We start from the raw sequence: 15,450 nt of genomic DNA on the forward strand, positions 1-15,450 counted from the left end.
CAGTAAAGGTGTATGATGACTATACCACCCATCTAATCAACATCCAGAGCGAGACACTAAAGACCTTACTTGGTATCTACAAAAAAAAAAAAAAACACTTTAGATGCTCTAAGGGTACAATGTCCCTACAAAACAGAATTGCAATTGGCTTACCCTTAAGCATGCTGTTTGCAGACACCTTCATGAGATGCACTGAAAAAGAGGTCTTCTGTGTAATAGCCATCTCATCATCTCCAGCATGGATGCGTACCACACCTCCCCACAAATAGTTGCAAATACTTAAATCCCTCTAAAAACACTTAGAACTGCCTATTTTGACTCTTCAAACACAAATAAAACCCTCTACAGATGCTTATACCTGAGTATTTTAATAGTTTTATCACAAAAATGCATTTAGTCATGAAAATTATATTAAAATACAGTAATTAGTGAATATTTCTCGGTGAAAAATATAGTACTGCAAATAGGCGAATTTTCTATGAATTATGTGTACAGTATATATGTTCCACAGAGAAATCCTCGAATCGGTGAGTCTGCGAATTATGAGAAAGCAAATATGGGGGGTTTACTGTACACTCCTATGTCTTAAGGATGCCTAATTAGGATGGGGGTTTACTGTACACTCCTATGTCTTAAGGATGCCTAATTAGGATGCAAAGTCTGGTCTAAGCATTACTTCAGATGGGAATATCCATAACAACCAGCTTCCTTTCTTTGACATCTTCGTTAGCTACTGGGAGGATACCACTGAAACCTTGGTCTAAATTAGGGCTACCAATGCAGAGCACTGTCTCCACGAGGGCCCCAAATGCTACCTGGAGTCTACTTTTGATGTGTACAGCTGACATGTCCCCTGCCACTGCAGCATTAAAACCACTAATCACAACTAACTCGAATGGCCTGCCCATGGCTTCCTCACAACTACCATCAAGAGAGCTACCAGGATGATTATGGACCAAATGGTATGGCAACCAGAGGTGAGGAATCAAGCAACAACAATGTAGGATGGGTAACCCTTCATCATAAAAATCATATAACAACAGCTTTCATATAAAGTTATAGAAGAAATACTAGCAAATGTTAATCCTACCTGTAGTATCAATACCATTGTATACTATCAATAAAAAATGAACCTGCATCTCCTTAATAATAATGTGGGGCTCGTACACAGCTGAGCTCCTAATACATAAACAACTACCAAAGTGAGGAACATATATTTGTACGACTAAGACTCGTCTTTCAAGAAAACTAACCAGCTCTCTTCTGATGATGCCATCCAGTAGCATTACTGTACTGGGAGAAGCATATCTCCATTTCACTCGAGAACTATTAATAGTGGGGTTAGAAATATTGAACTAAGAGGGGAACCCATGCACTTCATCATTCTTGATGCTCTATAAATCAAAATGAAAATAAACCACTGATTTATTTTCAATATGGAGGAATATTTGTATTTTAGACATTGAAACGCTTTCAGACTTTGGACGATCTCCAAGCATCACCAACCTACACACTAACTAGATAAAGGTGCAAGTAAGACAAGAGTTTCTGTACAAGCCAAACTGTCAAAATCTGCTTCCTGGCTTGTAATTCAAGCTACAGTATTGCATATTACTATACAGTACTTCTCACAGACTTTGCATAAATATCCCACAATGTTTTTGTATTAATTTTCAGTTGAAAATAAAACCACATTGGTTTTGAAACAGTCTAACAAACTGCTCTGAAATAAAACTGTGCAGCTCTAAATGGCTGGACCTTTTTGTCTTCCAACTGCATAATGAAGACAAAGAGACTGCAAGCATGCAAGAATTCTAATTAAAATTTCTATTTGCTGTGAAAAGTCCTAATTATATACATAAATTTTTTAGTTTTCATAAAAATGGACATATTTACTTATATCTCTAATGTATTAAACAATTACTAATTTCAAGTCTGCTTGTGCAGACTAATGAAATAAATAAATACAAGAAAGTCATCTCTAATAAAATAAAATTATAAGTAACCTAGTAAACCAGTTTACTAGTAAACCAAACTACTGTACTGGTGCTAAAATTATATCCAAGAGCTCTATTAATAAAAAGAAACTGTACATAGTACTAATATCACCTGGGTTCCTCAATCTTATTACATAAAAACTTAACAGCTAATCAACAACAATCACATGATTATTAGGCTGTATTCTGCTGTAGTATGTGCTCTAACAACCTTCAAATCAGTCCTGAAATAAAACTTTTATCATTTAAACTGCATTTACATACCTGAGAATTATGATTTCTGTGAGCTTCCTGAAATGGTGGAGATGGTGTAGTAGCAAGAGAAGTAGAGGTAGTCAGCAAGGAAGATAAGTCAGATGGGTCACTAGGTTTACTAGACGGTAGAGCAGTAGTTCCCGCATTGTGCCTCCGGCGCCTTACTGCAGGTTTACGATACAGTTGTGGCTCTGGTTTCTTTGGTGGTTCACTTGTCTGCATCAAGTTATCTGATAATGAAGTACTAGGCAATGAGGACTGATTGCTCTGTAATCCATCAACAATGGCACCCTCTTGTTCTAACCTCTCCTTAAGTACCACTAACTTCTGAATGTCGTGCTGGAAAGGCTGAGGGTCAAGAAGAGAACTGTTTAGTAACTCTAATATTCTTCTCACTAGATCCTCCACAGTGATCAAAGGTTCATTATTTGGTCTTTCATTTCCATTGCTGGACTCTTCAACATCTTCCACAACTACACCCTGCCTACGCTTCTTAGGGATAGCTCCATGGTTGGTTGATCCAGACTGATTTGCAGAAGCACTAAGTTCAGCAGGGCTTTCAGGCGAGGAACGAATCATATTCCAAGTATCTTCCTCACTTCTTTGTGATGAATGTCTCCTCTGTTCACTGGGTTCACGAGCAACATCTGCAAATTCTGAGTCTGAATCACTATGAGAAAAGAGCCAATCTATACCTGGACTAGATGATCTACTCCCTACATTGTCACTCACTAATAATTCATGTGAATTTCTTAAACTATTGTGGGTTCTACTCCCTTCACTGACTACTAAAGGTTCATCTCCAGTGTGTTGAGGAATGGATGCAGTTTCAGCAGCCTGGGGATTTGTGGAAAAATCTGCAACCTCATCCTCTCTGCTCCTGCCATGGTAGCTCTCAGAACCCCCATCCTGTCTGTCATTCTCAGACTCCGTTTCATCACAGTTTCCATTACCAGTACACTTAGAGTTATTATCACAGTCAAGATTACTTAAGGATTGCTGATGTAGACTTAACTGATCTGCTATACTGCTTAGCGTCTCATCAGAACTGCTTGACATTTTCACTACACTTAAAGTATCAGAACTATCATCATCAGCATAGATATTTTCAAATGTAAGTGTGCACACCTTATCACCATCAGTTTTTGCCTTTTCACGAAACTTAGAAATCGCAGAACTGCTTCGAAACACAAGAGGCTGGTACGCACGACCCGAGTTACGAGGCGTGGGTGCCAGCCTAGCGTTGCCGGAGTGAGCTCTGCGACCCCCAGAATTTTTTCCTTCCAAGCTTTGGTGACGTGTGAGAAGCGGGGAATGTGAACCTTTATTTGGGCCTTCTTCATCTGTTTCACCCTCACTGTCAAATGAAATAAAGACAGTAATTACAACACATTCCTTGATTGTAGCTATGAAGTTAAGAGTATGTTAAATCACTGAACATTACAATACCAGACTGAAAATATCTGTATGGCAAAGGAGTAAGATCAAATGCAAAGAGGCTGGCAAATTTTGTTTTCATTTAAAAACATGGAATGAGTTTTGTAATGCTTACCTATTTACACTACAACAGCTACCACTGTTAGTATCACAACTATTGCTGCGCTCTTCGATGACAGAGATGTTGCTTACTTCTGTTCCCCCCGGCTGCACCAATGATAGTTTCCTATTATGATGGTGTGGATGATAACGATGATGAGTTTGATGATGATGACGACTGTGATGGCGATGACTGTGGTGATGACTACGATTTGTTTCATCACCAATAATTACCTGAAGAACATAATTATATTAAAATACTAAAACATGACAAATTACATATTGCATACTACGTATAGGCTATGTCTGATTTCTACATCATCCAAAGAATCTCACACACTCAATGAATTTTAACTCAAGTTTTGCAAAAGAGCAACTAGGAAAAATAATGAAAGCTTCAACTTCAGCACCTAACACAGGAAGACTTGTTTCGAGCAACTGACACACAAATAATAAAATATTTACATTAAACTGCAAAAACCATAATTTTTAGAAGTAAGCTGCATTTTCAAATATATGAAACCTGGTCTTTTTTACAGTAATATCTTTGGCAGCAACAGGTTTAGGCATCAAAGTCTGTTAACCAGATAGTAAAGTTACAGCAGGTTTGTTACCTGTCTGAAGAGCTTCACTTTTTTCTTAAGCTACATGGAAATAGTCGGATGGTTGGTTGGATTATGATAAAAGACCTCTAGTATTGCTATGAAAGTACAATTTGCATTTAAAATTTGGCACCAATTAAATTAAACCACTGTAAAACAATGTTTTCATTTTCATGTGAATACATTTACATAACAGTAATTATTCATTCCACATGACAAATAAGACAAATTTTACTCAAGCTCTGACCAAGAACAAAATAGGTTAAATGAAATATACCTCTAAACTAACAGGATGAGAAGGTGGTTCAACAGCTGACGGAAGAGATGAAGGTGTAGGAGTGTTAGACGAAGCTGCAGCCAATCCTGATCCACTTTCAAGACCTAAAGATGTGCTCCCATGATGAACACCAGGCCGAAAGTGCACAGTGCCACATTTCTCTACTGAAAAAATCAATCAACATCACTCAAGATTCAAAATATGGGGCACATTTTCATGACCTTAGTACTACCTCTAAATATGCCCCAGAAATTTGATTTTCATGCTTTCTATGCAACAGTTGCCTATCACTGAGAAAATTCCGCGCTTTTTGGTTCCTTATTTTAATCTGAATCATCCTTAGATATATCAAGGAATATGTCAGCCTCTTACCAGCCAGCCCAATGCATTCCCTCATTTCATTATGCTAAGTCTGCAAAGTAAACCTTTACCTTTATTTGAAGACAAAAAAAGGCCTATGAACTTGGGGTGAATCTGCAACTGCTCACCACCTACTAGGATTATCTTCTTTTTTTTTATTAACCAACAATATGTTGGCTGCCAATTTGTTTTTATACAAATAATTTATACTTAGAATAAAATACTACGGAAATAAATATAAAGTGTCTTTTTATGTATTGTCAAGGAACAAGAAAAGAAAAAACTAAAATTAAAAAGGAGGAAGAAACTTGCACCAGTTTAGACAAAATACTGACAACTGGGGAGCCATGAAATTTCGTTTAAACTAAACATAAACCAAAAGCAAACAGGTGTACTAGAAACTATAATAAAAGTAAGGCCGAATGAAAAAACTGTGGATAAGGTTTTGGACACCAGTGACAAATTGATATTGCATTACTTTAAGATAGTCAATTATAGTCCAAAGAAATTGATGAGAAATATCAAACAATAAAACTGTCAAATTCAATTCCCCTGTTAATTCAGAAGCAAAGCGCCTTCATTATTTGGCCAAATTTACTAGTTTAAGAGAATTTGCTGTCATAAGGTGCATCTTAATTCTATGAACTTGGTAAATTGTGAAAAAAATACTGATGTATTCTGCAGTAACAGGGTTGCCATTATATTATAATAAGATGGGATAACCACACCAGTGAGCCATACCTATACTCTCATATATCTGGACCCAATGATTTCTAAGTGAGGTGTATAACAGGACAAAAAGAAGTTTTGAGAGCTGGATGGGAAAACAAAAAATAGAACCATTGTAAATTATGAAGAAAAAGATTGAAAACAATGAAACTGGGGCTGAAGGAAAACTAATAACCTTCAGAGCTGCCTTAATTGTGCCACAAAGGAAAACTTTAGTCATTAACCCTCTAAGGGACAGGTCTACAAGGTATGAAAACCTACATTCAGGGGAGAGGGTGCTGAAAATATTGATTTTAAAATGGTCCTGGCAGCAATTCAGAAGGTGGGAAGTGTAATGAATCTCCAGGACAAAAAAGCACACTTAATAACCATAAGCATTAATAATATGGGAACAATGGTGGGAAAATTCAGAGGGGTGGTGAAAAATCCGCTAAGATGTATGGACATTTGTAGTCTTTAAGAGGTAAGGAATAAACGAGCTGGCATAATATTCACTCATAGTGATAAGAAAAATAAATTCTGGTGAAAAGGCAGTAAGAAAAGACAAAATGGAGTGGGCATACTGGTCACAAATAATATGGCTGAAGGATCAAAGTGAGACAAACAAATGAAAGAATAATGAAGATATGTGTACAAATAAAAGAATAATGCACATTAAGATGAAGTATGAAAAGAAACTACTTTAAGTCGTTAAGTTTATTTGCCAAAACCAGGAAAAGCAGAAGGAGAGCAAGAAATTTAGGAAAATCTATCAGATGATGTGACAAAAATGCCACAGTCAGATGGAATATCAATGGGAGGAGACCCAAAAGGCCACACACAAATGAGCAGAATCACTTTTGAGGATTTTATGGGTAGATATAGCTTATGAGACAGAAATCAGGAGGGTGAAGCAGTACTGGAATTTTTCCAAGCCAGGGACTGAGCAGCTGAGCACAATGCATAAGAGGCCACAAAGCCAGCTGATAGAAAAATAATAAAGTGAAGAAGCTAAAACACAGGTTTTATTATGGTAAAAAGTACAAATGGCTTTAAAGAAAAGGATTGTACTACAATAGTAAGTGCAGGCTGCTTAACACAACAGATTGCTGCAAGCTAATTTAATGATGAGGGACAGAAGGAATATGAAGAGCAAGTCAAAAGAATAAAAACATGGAACTGACAAATGAAAACTACAAAAGATCACTAGAGAAAAGTGACAGCAAATATAGCACCAAAAAGTGATCAGCAGAAACTGCTGAAAGATGACAGAAGTAGTACATGGAGTGACATCAAGGAGAGGATACAGAAAAAGACATACATGGGAATCAAGATGTACATTGTGCAATTGAAGAGCAAAAGAAAGCCTTCAAGTGTAGGCAGAGGAAAGGCAGGGAAGAGGACATAGATGTATAGCGGGGTAAAGAGGAGGAAAGCTGGAAGGCAAGGGGCAAAGGCACAGACAAGTTGGATGGAAGAAATGGATTCAGAACTTCAGCACAACAGCAAGATAAGAAAAACTACTCAGAATAGCAGAGTGGCTGAGACAGAAAAGGGGCAAAGTATACAAAATGGATGAAAATAAACAAATATGAAAATTGATAGGTAGATTACTGGTAAATAAGAATATCTCATTAGCAGAGAAAGCAAAGACTTGTGCTGGATGCATAAAGCCTGCACTACTCCATGAAACATATGTATGAGCACTAAGAAGAAAAATAGGAAAGACTTTATTACAAATGAGAAATTGGTCAAGAGATATGATATTAACCCTCAAGGGACGGCATAATTTATCAATGTGCAGCACCCCAGACTGGGGAAACTTCGAGGTTGGCAAAATAAAAAAAAAAATCACATCAATGGAAAGAGAATGACATGTACATTCACACTGTATAAATAAAAAAAGTCTAAAAAATTTTCCCTACCTTCCACAAGAAGTTGAAAATGACTATTTACAACCCCTTGTGGGGCCTCATTTACAAGACAATCGTAAATTTTACCAACTTATTTATGTTTTTTCTAATAAATAAGTTTTTTGGATTTTGTGAAATTATTATTACTGCTCACACAATATCAAAACATAAGAAATAAAAGCAGTAACAAATTTTTTGCATATTTGTTGTAAAATATTCATGTAAGTTTACGAGAAGGAAGATTCAGTAACTTTTATTTTTATTTTTACATGCTTTTTCTAATATTTCTTTGCAATGTTCTTTGTAAAATTACATTTACAACCAACATACTATTGTAAAAGACAAAAACAAAAAACAACAGCAACCCCTTCGTATATTTACAAGCAAATTTACAAAAAGACTAATGTGAGAGAGAGAGATGCAGTACTTCCCCCTTGAAGTCACAAGCATTACTGATACAGGCCGAACTCTCACGTCTGTATAAAAGTTGCCATTAGTGAATTTATAGCATATAGAAGTATTGGCACCTTTGTTTAGAATCATTATTACCATAACAGTGGTGCGTAATTCTGCTTCACACTGAAGAGCAATCCGTCCACCTCCCCAAACCTGTTTTACTTCACACTGAAGTTCAATCCGTCCACTAAGGGTTAAAAGGCTGGAAACAGACTGAAATTGTCTGACCCTGTGATGTGAAGGAATGAGGAGCAGTTGGTCACAAAGGCAGGAAATATGGATGCAGAAGGACGAAGGCCTGCAAGAAGGCCCAAGAAATCATGAAAAAAGTAAGCAGATGAAGACCAAGACCTGATATGAGTTCTGGCAGAAAGCGCACAGGACAGAGGACAGTAAAGAGAATAAATTTCATGTCTAACCCTATTAAGGGAAAAATCCTTACGATTATGCAGATTAACAGATACCACTAATGTTTTACTGGGTAGCTCTTTTGTTGTCAGGTTTGGTAAGAAATTAATCTCTTCAAAACAGTGACTTAATCACAAACTATAGCTTAGAATCCATATCTATGACTACTATTAATAATAATATCTGCATACATAAACCCAACCTATATTCTATTTCTTAATTACAGCCTGATGGAAAGGGCATGGCCCCCTTTCGAACAAATTTGAAACCCCTTTATCAAAGGAAACTCTGTACAAAGTTTGGTTGTAAATGATCCAGTGTAATGAACAAAATGTAAAATATGTGAAAAGTTGATACTAGGTATGCATTCATGTATATCCATATACTTATACAGGCAGTCCCTGGTTTCCGACGGGTCCGGTTTACAACGTTCCAAAGTTACGACGCTTTTCAAATATATTCATCAGAAATTATTTCCCGGTTTACGACGCATATTCTGGGGTTACAACGCATCGTATGCCGATCTGACAGAAGAAATATGGCTCCAAAATGGCAGAATAATCAAAATTTGGAGGTTTTTTTGATGAAAAACTCCATAAAAATGTAGTTTACATTGTTTTCAATACACCCAAGCATTAAAAGTAAAGTTTTCTTAGGATTTTAACGATTTTTCAGTTTACGACAATTTTCTGTTTACAACGCGGCGGAAAAATGGAACCCACATCGTAAACCGGGGACTGCCTGTACATATTTCCTATTAACTACTATACCTTTGGCACTTTTGGGGTAAACAATGTCTACTGAGTGAGAATCACACAAGGTGGATGTGGTGATGGCACCAGCTGACACGGCATTCCTTCGCAATCGTTTATGAGCCCCTCCACTATTATGACCACTAGTACTGCTTGAATTGGCACCCATACTTTCCTCACCACACCACCCTAAGGACTGCAAATAAAAAATACATATATAACATACTAGTTTGCCAAAAGGATTTTCTTAAAACATAAAACAGAAAGAAATGTTTTCACAACATACAGGAATTTTTTAAATACATTTTTTTTTCCAATACAAACCCAATATTTTTTCTTTGCCTTCTGTGTGAAAGCACAAATTCCCCAGAAGTTGAAGAGACAAATTCTTACAGTCCCAATAGATAGTACATGTGCCCTTGGTTCAGCAGTTACATTAGAGATCTTATAATTAATCTGAACCAGATGAAATCAACAAAATCAAAGGGGTTGGGAAGAGAAAATTTTTTTTAGAAAAGTAATGAGTTTGCGATGAAAAAATTTAATTTTACAACACTATTTGGTTCACAACAACCTCATTACAGTCTGACCTCTTTAATCTGGCACTTTGTCATCTGGCTACTCCCATGGTCCGGCACTTTTTTTTTTTAATCAGCCGCCAGTATTTCGTTGGGGCCAGCTGTGTTTTGGTTTCTGGATTTTTTCAGATATCAGAACTGAAGCTTGCTCCATAAATACATAAGCACAGTTATCTCCAATTAAAACTTTCTGTGAAACTAAAAAATATACAGCATCAAAGAGAACCATAATTTGTGTATATACTCGTGTATCACGCAATCCTTAAAATTTTATTCCAAAACATGATTTCATCATACGTATATATTGTGTATAGTGCACTATGCATTTTTGGTTGATTACATGGGGCTATACTTAATGTGCAAGTTTCTTTTTCAGCAGATTATACTAGGCTAGGCTTTTATGCCTGTCTCAGTTTTGGTAGAGCCCAATGATAATGCATATTACATCTAAGTTAGCTTTTAACTAATAAATAGGCATAGAAGCAAAAGTTCTTTAGGTTAAATGCAAATCTTCATACATTCAACCATGCTTATCAAACCTGTGGCTTGTCTGAAAATTCATTTCTATTTCTTATGATTAACAACCACTTACTATTGTGCGCAAGACACTGACATACACAAAGCAAGTACTGACATATACAACCAAACCAAGAAACAGCTGTTTCCTGATGTTAATTACTGTAACTAACTGACGTTTATTAAGAGTTGCGTTACAGTTGTCAACTTGTTAAAAATTTGCTGATTTTCAATGGTGATTTCCATAAATGAAAACAATTTTTATTTGTCCTTCACGCAAGTATTAAGAAAGTATACTGTACACTGAATTTAAGATTGTAGCAGTGGCTGAAGAAATGAATAATGTGCAGGCCACAAAAACGTTTTGGAATAGGCAAAAGCACCATCCAAAACTGGCGAAATAACACCCTTACTTCATTCAATTTACTGCGTTTGTAAATAAAGTTGTATTTTTTAAACCCAGCTTTGATAATTTACGAAAAAACATACTTCAGAAATAGGTTTCATTTAGCAACTAATGGTAGTGATGATGTTAGTAAAATACAATCAGCTGATCATTTTACAAAAGTAAACACTACCAAAATACAAAAAGTGCAGGATTTCTATGTTCACAAATTACTGTATAATACAATAATAACATGGAGAGAAATGAGTGGGTGGAGCAGCAACAAGGACTTCACCTTCTTTATAAATCATAGATAACCCATCTTGAGGAGGCAAACATCTATAGCACAGTACAGAGGGGTTGTGACCTCCTCTACCTGGCCAAAGCAAAAGCACACAGAATATCATCAAGAAAAACATCAATTGCCCTACAGCAGCTGCTGCTGAGGGGAAAACAAAACTCTTTCAACTAATCCATCTGAGAAATTGCAGTTTGTGAACATACAGTCACTCTTGGGCAAGACAAGTGACATCATCATGAGAGGAACATCCTCCCCCACCTCCAACTCAAATCAACAATAGGACAGTAGACAAAGTAATACCAGACACTACCTGATATATCACTACTGGCTATAACACAGCTTATCTAGCAACCATACAAATCAATGCCATGGCATATTACTGTAAATTAATACAACAGAGAAAAATAGAATTACTTCCATAAAACAATACCAGCACAGCAGTGCATACAAAAGGTAATATAGTCAACACCCTACTATAATGACGGAATGAAATTAATATGCCATCATTAAAAAGCTAAATAAATTTCCCATAAAACGCAAGAGAGAAACATATACGTTATGATCCAGGACAAAGCCACCAAGCTATCCGAATATACCTGCAAATCGACTATTCTGATAGGGTTAACACAAGTGTGACCGCTAATTCCTCATACAAGTCAACCAGGCACTCAGCAGCCAAGGCAATACCCTGGAGTTCGAGAGAAGGAATACTTTTAGAATATATTTGAGTTACAAACACTCATAGATACAAACGGGCAGGGTCACAAGTTCGCATTTTGCCTGCACACCTATTTTTCTAGCAAGAATTTCTGCAGAGAACACAAAAACATGATGAAGAAGAATCTGTTCCTTTAACCCCTTCCCTGATTATCCCAAGTATTCTCGTGATTAACTATCATGTACTCTTCTTACAATCTTGACAATACTCGTTCATACTCGTAAAATATCCCTACTTATTTCTATCTTCCCCAGTTAACTCGTTCTTTGATGAATTCCCATTTTCTATATTCCATCTCCCCATAGAAAATGTTTAGTATGAATTTTTGTCAATAGATGGCAGTGTGCATTGTGTAACAAATATCGAACCTTGTGACCACTAAGAAACTGAAAGACGCCCATTTTAAAATAACTAAAAACTTTAAGGTATCCCAGGGAACTTTCAGGGTGTGAGGGTCCAGATCTATCTTCTCCCCTCCGTTAATATGTCCCAGGGGGAAACACGTTTCCTGCCCTTCCCAAATTCTTAATTTCCTGTCTTCTGCTCGCAAATTCTTTTGTATTTTCCAGGCCGTACCAGGCGAGGAATACCCCAAAGGTATACTGTGAACCAAAGGGAAGGAGCTGTTTTGAAGACTGGGAAACAGTAACTCACCATCTATCGTCAGAGTAAGAACTCTCTCAAAGCCTTCCCAAGGCTGATCCAAGGGGTGACCCTATATCTACACTGATGTCCTGAAGTGAAGCAACCATTTATTCTGCCTGCCCACAGCTGATGTAGGAAGGAGATCCCCTCAGGTTGCTAAGCATTGCCACATTGCATAAAGGTAAGTCTGGAGTGCAAGAGTTCGCCCTTACTTTATTCTTTTATCTCAAACTCTTCATCTTTATTATTCCTTTTCGTGTTCTCTTCAAGTGCAGTGAAATTATGTCAAGTGTCCCTTTAATCTCAGTGAATTAATGAGCAATCATCCCCTTGACAGTGATATATAAATAAGTGGATTAATAACCTCCTCAAACCTTGCTCTTGTTATTATTGTCCATGTGATAGGCATTTTGAGGGAATTTTCATTCATCTGTCATCTCTCTGCTTACAGGAGTCGATGACCTGTGTATTGTGATTATTGCAAGTTTCCTGTCTGATACAAGTGCTTGGAATCAACAAAGAAAATCTGTTGCATAAACTTAATTAAGACATCTGGAACTAATTCCCAGCATTCAACTCTACTTATTTGGGGGCAAGATTTCCCTAAATGCATTATTACTAATACTGATCGAGAGATGCCCTGTATGCTTTGCTGTCCAATTTAGTCTGTAAATTGTAAATAAACTGCATGTAATTAACCGAGGTATCTCTCTGGTGACCTTACATTCCCCTATTTATTCTCTTTTAGTTTATAATTTGCAGCCCATTAGCAATTGCTAGAACAAGGCAGGAATCTCAGAATTCCCGGCTGCAGTACTTATAACAATTGTTTACTTTGTGAACTTCCCATATTCAAATGCTGCTCCTGCAAAATTCTCTACAAGTTCAAGTGATGGATAAAAATTGTAGTTAAAGGATATCTGGAAAATACACTGAGAGTTTTGAACTAGTCTAATAAGCCAGTTTGACAAAAGTAAAACACATGGAACAACCAGGAGCCCTTGTGCTATCTACTGAGACCAGAGGATTCTTCTTTTCTTCTATGGAAGCATGAAAGACTACATAAAAGTTGGGGTTTTCTTATGAAACATCAACTTTATCATCAAATGCTGTACTGTAGTTACTAATACCTTGAAATCTTAATTAACATAAAGTTGGCTTGTCATATCCACACAATTGTTCTCATTACTAGTACATTCCTGGCCAAATCAAAGTAACAGTTATATTTCTCTTGCAGTTTGCTCTGGACACCACACTGCTGGTGGTACCATATTCTTCATAGCATCCCTAGAAACACCCACTGCATCGACTCATGTTATTTACTTATCAAGGCTCCTTTTATCTTCCTAACCCAACACTAATTTATTTGTCTTGTTCTATTTTCCATTCTTATTTACATGTCAAATTTTTCAGACAATCTCTGGCTGAGCCTGCTAATGCTTTGCAATAGTTTTCTAAACTAATGCTATGCGTGCCAACTGAGAAAGTAGTAGACTTGTTTGCATGACAATGAAAAAGTACTTTAGTTGGCCAGTGCTACACATGTGAAGAAAAGGAATTTTCCTGTACCTACTAAGAACTAATTGGGGTAGACTGTACCATCACTAACTGTTCGGATCACACGCAAAATTATCTCACCTGTGAATGTTTTGCAGTAGCAGAAGCATTACCTCGAACTTCAGTGATTTCTGAAACACTACCCAATGTTCCCTCAGAGACGCACAAGCCACGGCTACTACTAGATGTTCCACCTCCAACACCTTCTGAAAATTAGAGACATGACAAAATTAAACCTTTAATTTACAATAAAAAAAAATTTATAATTAAAATAAATACCTCATACAGAGTTGTGTTCAACTTCAATAACATAAAGAACCATCAAAGCCAAAGATATACTTTAGCTCCAAACAAAATTAATTCTCCAAATGAAATGACCTCAAACATCCAGAAACCTTAAAATAGATGGAGGTTCTACGAATCCCCGGAATTAATGAAAATTATAATGAAAAGATTTTAGTGAAAGTGAGCAAAGCAAATTTACAACAATGGCAAAAAGGATTAGGGAGATGATAGAGATAATGGCAATTAGAAAAGTGAATGTATGTAAAGCTGAGGATATTAGGAATGAAAGAGCAACATATTAAAACTGTGAATAGAAAGTAAAATATCTGAAATAGCAGACGGGATAATTAAAGATATATAAGATTTAAGAAAAATTACCATTATAAAGTAATTCATTAAGACTACTTGGTCACATAAGGGAAATTCAAGATCTACCTCCAAAAGGTACAGGAACCTACAGAAGCTAGTGCTGAAGGATCCACATCTGCTGATCCAGCCTTCACTGAGGCAAATTTGCTAGCAGGCACTGGCAATGGGTCACCAGTCAAACCTGGACAAAAGCAGCTGCACCAACATAAGTTGGTATGCCCACATTTAATAAAGAATGTCTCTCTGCTTAGACTTTAAGTCTTGAGGAATTTTTGCTAGGTACCTGTACTGTACTTGGTCTTGAAAACCTATGACTTACAGATTCAGTCACTGCTGGTAGTGGTATTTTAAGTGGTTCACCTACTTTTATACTTTTTGTGTAGTGAGTTGCAGTTTGCAACTATTGAACAAAACCTTAGGCCTGTTTATCACAGTATACACTTAAGCCTACTTAAGACTTTCAACCTTGCTTCCTTAAACATGGTCTTTTCTACTCCTACTGCCTGACTGATATAACGTATAACCAAAATTCTGACAGCATATGTCCTCCTGGACCTTGGAGTATATTACTTTATTTTGAATCTATATTATATCACATAGATGTACTCTGGTAATCCTAGTTTTGTATCACTCAGTCTCATTCTCCCAAACTTTATGACCCCTTGGTCTTAAAATTTTTTCTGAAGTTACTCCTATGAGGAGTTCATCAGTGGAGATCCATAAATCAAACCCTTGATAGAGTTCATACCAGAATGTGATGCACACTCAACTAAAACTCCACTAAGAGAAAACAGAGCCACAGCTCTTGTGCACTCTTTAGGGGTCCCACTTC

The 15,450-nt window shown here is 36.7% G+C and overlaps 1 protein-coding gene across 5 annotated transcripts in view; it reads right to left on the reverse strand.

The window, feature by feature from the left end:
• Positions 1-15,450, reverse strand: part of LOC136853464 (pecanex-like protein 1) — a 153,118-nt gene that overhangs the window by 107,655 nt on the left and 30,013 nt on the right. For 3 of the 5 annotated variants that reach the window (XR_010857472.1, XM_067129056.1, XM_067129060.1), the window contains exons 4-8: positions 14,046-14,170; positions 9,283-9,460; positions 4,668-4,831; positions 3,805-4,022; positions 2,262-3,609 (exon numbers count right to left, since the gene is read on the reverse strand). Coding sequence is in view for 4 of the 5 variants with exons in the window: in XM_067129056.1 (XP_066985157.1) it covers positions 2,262-3,609; positions 3,805-4,022; positions 4,668-4,831; positions 9,283-9,460; positions 14,046-14,170 (2,033 nt within the window). In the remaining variant the exon portion in view is untranslated. The remainder of the gene's footprint in view (positions 1-2,261; positions 3,610-3,804; positions 4,023-4,667; positions 4,832-9,282; positions 9,461-14,045; positions 14,171-15,450) is intronic. The other 2 variants (XM_067129059.1, XM_067129057.1) reach the window with 2 other exon arrangements.

The sequence above is a fragment of the Macrobrachium rosenbergii genome, chromosome 27, assembly GCF_040412425.1.
Source record: "Macrobrachium rosenbergii isolate ZJJX-2024 chromosome 27, ASM4041242v1, whole genome shotgun sequence".
NCBI classification, from domain to species: Eukaryota; Metazoa; Arthropoda; class Malacostraca; order Decapoda; family Palaemonidae; genus Macrobrachium; species Macrobrachium rosenbergii.